This window comes from Mastomys coucha, unplaced genomic scaffold (assembly GCF_008632895.1).
Source record: "Mastomys coucha isolate ucsf_1 unplaced genomic scaffold, UCSF_Mcou_1 pScaffold11, whole genome shotgun sequence".
NCBI classification, from domain to species: Eukaryota; Metazoa; Chordata; class Mammalia; order Rodentia; family Muridae; genus Mastomys; species Mastomys coucha.
The window spans coordinates 6,418,824-6,427,514 of record NW_022196893.1 but is presented as its reverse complement, the minus strand read 5'-3'; the positions used below and the strand labels follow the sequence as shown (position 1 = coordinate 6,427,514).

Below are 8,691 nucleotides of genomic sequence, written 5' to 3'. Positions count from 1 at the left end.
ATCAAAACCAAGCAAACAACAAAAGAAAACAAAATCCACAGTTCTGAGAGATGTGTGGCCAGCTTCATAGAGAGGTCCTGTATCCATCAGCATCCCCTCCCATCCTTGCAGCCCCGGTCTGCTTCATGTCCCCTCAGGCTTCTCTGCAGCTGTGCTGGGCTTGTGGGCATGGCTGCCTTGCCTGAGGAGCCCACTGGGTCTTGTCACTTCTGACTCTGCTGTACCTGACACTTTCTCTGGCTCCACAGTAGTCCTCAGCTCATCTTGAATTCACCTTTGTCTGGTGTCTGAGGATTTAGCCTCACTCCTGTGACTACCAGACTCTCTGGCACTGTGGGCTAAGAAAACATTTCTGTCCTTACCAGGTGCACCCGGCCCTTGTGTTGGAAATCAGTTGTTTGCAGATGTGGGGTTCATTTACGGCCTTTGGCTTTGTTCTGTTCATCTGTGTCCCGTGTCCGCCCCAGTCCATCCTGGTGACTGGGTATTAGGAAGAATGAGACCGCCAACTTTTTTCTTTTCTTGTTTGAAACAAAGTCACATTGTGTACCCCAGGCTGGTCTTGAACCCCCAGTCCTGCCTTGGCCTTCTGACTGGGATTATAGGCATGCACCACTGCTGCCTAACTCCTAACTCAGTCTTTCTCTCTAAAAGTTGTTTTGGCTGTCATGTTGACACTTGAAATCCACACTCCTCCCTGTGTACTTAGGGATGGTGTTCTGCTTGCTGGTTAGTTTGAGAGTCCCACACCATGCAGTACGGAGTCGCACACAACACAATCTGTAAGCACCTGTAATCCCAGCCCTTGGGGTAGAAGATCAGGAGGAGCAGAAGTCTGGATCATTCTCAGCTACATAGCAAACTCAGGGCCGTACATGAGAGCTTATGTTTAAAAAAAAAAAAAACAAAAAAAAAAACCAACAATATAATTTAAACTGAGTCTTCCTTAACCTGCCAGCAAACATTTGTAGTTTTTCAAGAAAAAGCTAAGTGTTGTGTTTCCATGCAGGTGTAAATAGGCTTTTTAGCTCATACTTGGATTGTCCATGGCTAGTTTTGTTAGGGATCCCCTTGGGTCCAGTGATAACAGGTCGCAGGCTCAGGGCTGAGATTGACCACAGTGGAGCAGAGCGGGCAGAGCGCCTGAGCCGCGTCCAGGACTCTGTGGGAGCCTCTGTCTGAGGCTGCCATGGTACCTTGAGGTTGTCACTCAGTGCTGTCCCTTCTGCATGTCACAGCTGTCACCCACTGCCCTTTCCCCTCCCCCCACACCTTGATACAGGATCCACATTTCACATTCAGTAAACACAGCCCTGCCGATAGTCGCTTTCCCATCCAGAGGCCACATCTGGACAGGAACATTTTCACAGATGGGGCTTTAAACTCACAGGCAGGCTGTGTCCTGGGTGAAGCCAAGTGTAAGAGGGCTCATGTGCCCTGCATAGGAGTTACTCCTGACCACTTAGGCAGTAGCCAGCCCCATTTGCAGCAAACTGTGTCTGACAGCCACACTGTCTCCCCAAGGGAAGGCAGGATGTAATCAGGCTCTTTGTCAGAGGCCTCAAACTGCTCATGCAGGCAGCTGACATCAGCATTGAGTCCTCCAGGGCTGAGTCCCATCTGGCGTGCCTTGTGCTGAAGCAGCAGTTACAGGATCCACTGTGCTAGGAAATGGACACAGGCTGCCACTCCTGATTTTCCATGGTGGCCAGTGTTAGGGGAGCCGGCAGGCAGCAGAGGCTCTCAGCTTAGGTCTCCGGAGGAGTGCCCAAAGTTGGTAGAGCTGCTGTGGTAGGCAATGCCAGGTTTAGGTCAGGACCAGGACCAGCTGGGAGATCTGTGAACTCAGGACCCCAGAGAGGACACCAGAGAACTGAGTCCAGCCCTGAGCCTTTGTACCTCAACATGTTAGAGTCAGAATTGACCTGCTCAGAAAAGGGGTGTCAGTCCAGAGTCCCCGCCTCAGAGCTCACTAGCAACCCGACTCTACATCTGAGCCCTGGGTGGCTATCCCTTAGTCTGCCTCTCAAAGCCTCCAGGAGGCACAACCATGGTCAGGACACTTAGGAAGACCTTTCGGACCTTAACACTCTGGGTTTCAGTTCCAACGCTTGCTCCCACCCACCGGCTACAGAAGCAGCTGTGGCCTTAAACACTGCCCTACCCCCTATCTCTGCACCTTTTATGGCGCTAAGCCCTCGGTACTCATTACTGGGAAACAACAGTGCACCAGTTTCACTTGTGTGTCTAGATGTAGAGTCTTTTATTTGTTGGTTTTTTTATTTTGGGCCGAGGTGAGGGTGGCTGTTGAGACAAGGTCTCATTACATAGCCCTGGCTGGCCCTGAACTTGCTATGTAGTCCAGGCCAGCTTTGAACACAAAGAGCTCTGACTGCCTCTGCCTCCTGAGTGCTGGGGTGAAGGGCATGCAGCACCACACCCAGCCCCCCCCAACACACCCAGGTGATCTTGACATCTTACCCTACCATTTTTTTTTAATTATGTATTTATTTTTATGTGTATGGAAGTTTTGCTTGCACGGATGTATGTCTGTGTACAGAATGCCCAAGGAGACCAGAAGGGGGCATCAGCTCCTCTGGGACTGTAGTCACAAATGGTTGTGAGCTGCCTTGTGGGTTCTAGGAATCAAGTCTGAGTCGCTGGAAGAGCAGCCCGTGCCCTGCAGCCTCCTCGCCATTGTAATAATGTTTGAGTCCAGGCTCCAGGGGCACAGGGAGCATTGGCCACCACGCCGTGTCTTTTGTTTTGCTATAGGACTTCCATCGTGTTTCAGAGTCACCATTGTGCCCTGGGGGCACATCTGGGTTGATGTCTAAGGGGGTGCAGCATATGCTGGGAGCTGATCATGCGGCAAAGGAGGCGGGGTCAAAAAAGGGAAAATTTCACAAGGGAAGAAAATGTTGGAGAACTCAGGCTCCTTGCTGATTTATTCTTGGCACCACAAATGGGATGACACTCGAGGGACCACATATGTGAGACACCGTCTATCTGGAAAGTTTCTGAACCCTTTACCATGAGCCAAGACCCAGACTTTAAGAAGGAAAGCCAGGCTCAGCATGAACTATGTTGTCTGTCTGTGCAACATGTTGAGCCTAATGAGCAAGAATAGCAGGAACCCTCGTGAGATATTAATTCCAGGCACCACCCAGAGGCCAGCCTGTCCTGTGGGTTGTCCTGTGGGTAGCTAGCCAAGCCTCGCAGTGGTGACTTTTACCACCCTGGGTGACCACCTAACTTACAGAAGTGCAGATGCTGGTAGTCTGCCTGCCTCGTTCCCTGCTCTCGTAAACGGTTGCTCCTGCCACGGTGTGTGCAGGTGGATAGTCACCACCCGTGCACGCGGAGTTGCTCGATTATTCCTGTCTGGCACGAAGGCCTTACGCTTCCTTCTATTGACTTGGCTACACCTTCCAGAGCAGTGTTAACAGTGGGTGGGGGTCACTGTGTCTTGCATGTGACCTGAGAGGCATTCAGTTTCAGTCATCAGCATGATGGGCACTGTGTGTTTTCAATAGCTTCTCCCAGGATTTGTAGGGTTGTGTGTGCACATGTGTGACCGTGATGGGTGCGGGGGACTGTCGAGTATTCTTTCTAAGGTGACAGTGGGGTTTGTCCATTTAGACCCATGCACGGCACTGAACTGTTTCCGGTGGAAAGCTCTCGCTGCATTCCCATGGCTGTGATCTCTGCCCTTTGTCTCATCTGGCTTCTGTTTCGTTGAAGCTTCTCTTCTGTTTCCAGAGGGATGCTTTTGTCTGGTTTGATCAGAGAAATGCCGACCTCACGAAATGAGTTGGGATGTTTCTCTCCTTTGTTGGAGACCTGGTGCTGGTGGAGTTCTTCTGTAGGCGCTTGGTGGAGTGCTCCGGCGGTGCCCTTATGAGGGCTTTGCTTTGGGATCAGCTTTTCTTGATCAGCTTAGACTCTGCTTGACATCTATCTGTCCGGGCTTCATATTCCTTCCTGAGTCAGTTCCGTTGTTTTTTCGGGTATAGTCAGTGATAAGACTTTGTGTCCATGGCACCCCCACTCCTTTGTGCTTCTGGAATGTCCTTGAGCATTCCCAATCACGTGACTATGGCTCTTAAGGGCTGAAGTTTTCTCCTTGCAACAAGCTTCCTGAGGTGCGGGGATGGAGCTCTTGTCTTCTCACAGTGGCGTGCTGCAGATGTCAGTTAGACCAGGGGGCATTCAGTGAGGCGTGCAGCTGTCACAGCACAGCTGCTGCGAAATGTCCCCATGTGTCACCCGAACTGTTCTTCGGGGTAGAAGGCTTCTTCCTGCCTCCCTCCCTGCATATGGTGGCCACAGGTCACATTTGGCCTCCTGGCCTTGCTGCTTGTGCTCTTGACAGTGACTCTGCCGTTGGTGGAGTGCGGCTGTCACTGAGCAGGTGGCTGCTGTGGCTCCTGCTGCAAGTGCAGAGTGTTCCTAGCCTTTTGCAGCTCATTCCCATGAATGTCCGCTCTCCCACATTTGTGTCTGCAGCACTGGTTCCTGCGGTTGGGATCAGGGTACTGCTCGGTGGCAGGATCATGAGCAGGTTGCTATGGGCGGGTAAGGAGAAAGGTCAAAGGGGGACCTTGTTTTAAAATTTATTTTCTTTAATAAGTCTTTTTTTTTTAATCTATCATTTTCTATCTATGAGTCTTTTACCTGCTTGCATGTCTGTGCACCATGTGCCTGGTGCCCAAAGAAGGTGTCGAATCCCCTGTGACTGGAGTTACAGACGGTTCTGAATTGCCATGAGGGTGCTAGACATTGAACTCAGGTTGTCTGGGAGAGCAGCCAGTGCTCTTAACTGTTCAGCTAACTCTCCAGCCCCATTTCTTTAAGATGACAGAAATAAGGGCTGGACGCTTCTCTAGTCACAGAGGCATCTATCAGTTCCAGTTCCTGCTCCCTTGCTGGTATCACATGGCTCCCCCCATCCGTGGAGCCAGCAGCTTCCCTGGGTGTGGTGCGGATTGGCCTTGGTTTTGAGCCCTCTGGACTTCTCTCTCTTTGTGCCTGGAGAAGGCTAATGAGGCCATTTGCAGAAGGGAGGTGAAGGTGGGGCAGAGGAGGTGGTGTCGACGGTCTGCTCTCAGCAGCGGGCATAAGGATCCCTTCTTCCAACAGTTTCCTTCGGAAGCAGCGGCGGCTGCTGAAGCTGGAAGAACAGCTGGCTCGACTGTGCATGAAGGCCACAGACAAGGAAGAGAATAAGCAGGTGGCCCTGGGCACTGCCAAGCTCAACTACCTGGACCCCAGGATCAGCGTCGCCTGGTGTGTAGGCCTGAGGCCATTGTGCCCGTGTGTGACCTGAGGGCTCTGGGAGGCCCCAGTACAGTCCCATAGGTGTTCCATCCTGTACCTGGCCCTGTGCTAGGCACAACTTCTTGTGACAGGGACCACCTAACTGGATGACCCTGTGACTCAGTTCCTGAGTCTGAATCCTCTTGTCTTTAGACCGCTTTCCTCTGAGCTTTGGGGTGGCTGGGACTGCCAGTACCCTGTGAGCACTAAATCACACGAGTGCTTGGTCTGCCCACTGGGGACTGGGGGTGGGTCGGACCTTGCTCAGTGGCTACCCAGGCCATACCAGGGATGTCTTGATACCTGGGGAGGGGATACAATTGGGTGTGGTGCCCAGGTCTGGGTGGCACAGTGTCTAGGTCACCCTCATGAGCAGAGGCCACCACCTCTTTCCACACCTTGGCCCCCAGGGCAGGGCTCAGAACTCATGTTGTTACCTACAGGTGTAAGAGATTTGGAGTGCCCATAGAGAAGATCTACAACAAGACCCAGAGAGAGAGGTTTGCCTGGGCCTTCAACCAGGCAGGTGAAGACTTTGAATTCTAAGCAGCCTCTTTGCCACTGATGAAACTGTCTTTCTCACTGGGAAGCAGGATTGTGGTTTTCTAGAATAAAATGTTGGGGGAAGGTGTTTGTCATTGTGACCTAGAACAAAGGCCCCAACAACACTGACCTTGGAAGCACTCTGAGCATGGCCTGAGCATCTCCAGCTGCTTCCAGCCTCCAGAGTGCAGCCTCTGTTCGAGGAGAGAGCAGAAGAGAGAGAGGGTGCCTGGAGGCTGGGGTGGCTGGGACCCATCACTATATACCTTAGTTCCACACAAGGTTACACATGTCCTTATCATAGTTTCCAGTGGTGATTTTCAGTCCCTGCCTCAGGCAAGCTTAAGATGGAGTCCAGGACCCATGCACGGCAAGCACACACGTCAACACGGACCACACCCCCAACAATGTCACCCCGGACTACATGTCACCACGGACCACTTCCCCAACACACGTTCCTACTGACCCCCCTCCAACACACATTACCAAGGACCACACCTCTGGCTGTCTCCTGCCTTCCCCACAGACCACACCTCCATTCATGTCTTTCTGCCTCGGTTCAGCAGCCTTGTATTCGTCCAGGTCTTTGTCCTGCTCCTTGAGTTTCTGCGTCCTCTGGGGTCACAAGGGTCACTGTTGCTTGGCCGTGCCTGCGGTTGGCTGCTGCTTTGCACCAGTGCCCTCCCTGGTTCTGTATCCCACTGCATGAATTTAAGTGAAGCCCCATGACAAGCCCAGAGGACTCCAGAAAAGTGTGGTTGTTGGTGACCCTCCATGCCTAGGATGCTCTCACAGTGGCTGGTATGTGACAGGAGCAGCCACAATTGCAGGGCTCAGCCAGCAGGATCCAGCTCTTCCACATCCCTCCTTCCCCCATGCCAGGCCCTACGGTGCTTGGACAGTAAGAAAAAGGAACCATGGGATATAGGAGGTAAAGGCATCCGTGTAGGGCTCAGGGCCTGGGGAGCAAGCTTGGCTTCTCAGAGGGCCTGGCACACGCTGAGCGAGCGCTGCACTGAGCTGCACCCACCCTTTCCGTCTGGTAACAGAATTTCCTCCACTTTGTCTTGAGTTGGGCTATTCTTCTCTTCTCAAGACCTCGTTCTCCTGTTTGAGTTCTTCGTTGGGTGTGGCAGCCCCTGCCTGTAGGCTGCTCAAGAGGCCGCAGTGGAGGATTGCCTGAGTCTAGAAACAGAGGCCAGAGACAGCGTGATGAGACCTTGGCTTCAAAAGAAGGAAGGGAGGAAGGGAGGGAGGAAGGAAATGTCGAGTAGGTAAAATAAAGAGAACAAGACATCGTGTTTAATGACAAGGCTCCTTTCAGTCCCTTGGCACTCCTGGCTTTTGAGAGTGTTCTCTGCCACTCAGGCTCCCTTCAAACTCCTGGGCTTAAGTGATCCTCTCGCCCCGGCTTCCTGTAGCTGGAGTGCTTGCTTGAACCATCCAAATGGCCCCGTTAGTGAGTTTATGAATTCTGGTTTTGTTTCCTTCAGGTTTGTTAAAGTTTGGATATGCTTGGCCCATGGGGTGGCACTATTAGGAGGTGTGGCCTTGGAGTAGGTGTGACACTGTGGGCATGGGTTTATAAGATCCTTGTCCTAGCTCCCTGGAATTCAGTCTTCTCCTAGCAGCCTTCAGATGAAGATGTAGAACTCTCAGCTCCTCCTGCACCATGACTGCCTGGATGCTGCCATGCTCCTGCCTTGATGATACTGGACTGAACCTCTGAACCTGTAAGCCAGCCCCAATTAATTTAAGAGAGGGCCCTGATCATTGTTTCTGTTCACAGCAGTAAGACCCTAACTAAGTCAAAGTTCAAAAACAGTTCTCTTTCTTCGATGGACTTGAGTACCTTATAGAAAATGGGAGAACAACTGGGCATATTCTTCAATCCCGGCACTCAGGAGGCAGAGGCAAGCAGATCTCTGTGGGTTCAAGGGCAGCCTGGCCTGCATAGTGAGTTCCAGGACAGCAAGAGCTATGTAGAGAGACCTATCCTCCCACCCCTCTCCCAAAAAGCAAATACCACACATAAAATACATAACCTGAGTGGCGCCAGCTACGACTTCGAACTGGGTGACCCCAAACCTACCATGGGCCGGGCAGAGACTACCTTCTACCTTGCAGCTGCTGACCACCCCAACTCCCTTGGCTGTCCATGGCTTTCCAGAAGGCTTGCAGCCCTGCCTGCACTCCCTGGCCCAATTCCACCCCCACTCTCAGTGGTCAGTAGCCATGCCTGCTCTTAAGGGGCATTTATACCACTGAGCCCACCATGGCCCAGAGGTGCTGCCCAGGACCCTTCTGCTCCGGCCAGAAGGTTTCAGCACCGGGCAAGGCCAGTCTAATCAACTACAAGGAAAAAGGCACACCTATATGGAAATTATATGTGGCTGTTTAACGGGCTAGAACTCTGAAGTTTGGTTGGAGTGTTGCAAATCTAGAACCAGATTACATTGCAGCCTCTTCAGTAGGGGTGCAAGGGAATGGGAAAACTAAGACATGAGGGCTGATAGGGGAGAACACGCTATGGTTAGAAAGTGCCAGAACCGTGTATGTGAGGGAACACCATGGCAGGCTCCCACATCAGGATGAAGGCCAGTCTACCTGGCCTCTAGGCACAGCTTGGAGAATGTGGGCACCTAAGGGCAAGCTGACCCTGTCCACATTTATTCCAGGCACACCCCCCCAGCCAAGGTCCCCGTTTCATGGTATTCTGACTGTAGGTAGTCCTGGCCACTCCTTAGTTTCAGAGCTCAATCCCAGGAACTCTCAGGCCAGAAGCTTGTGTTATGAAGTTCAAGACCCTCAAGAAAAGACATTTAACAT

General features: G+C 52.1%; 1 protein-coding gene across 4 annotated transcripts in view; it reads left to right on the top strand.

Annotated features, from left to right (window-relative positions):
- The window catches only part of Top1mt (DNA topoisomerase I mitochondrial), a 23,761-nt gene extending 17,811 nt beyond the window's left edge, over positions 1-5,950 (top strand). For all 4 annotated transcript variants that reach the window (XM_031346416.1, XM_031346415.1, XM_031346414.1 and 1 more), the window contains exons 13-14: positions 5,143-5,289; positions 5,763-5,950. In XM_031346416.1, the coding sequence (XP_031202276.1) occupies positions 5,143-5,289; positions 5,763-5,865 (250 nt within the window). In that variant the 3' untranslated portion in view covers positions 5,866-5,950. The remainder of the gene's footprint in view (positions 1-5,142; positions 5,290-5,762) is intronic.
- The last annotated feature ends 2,741 nt before the right edge of the window (positions 5,951-8,691 follow it).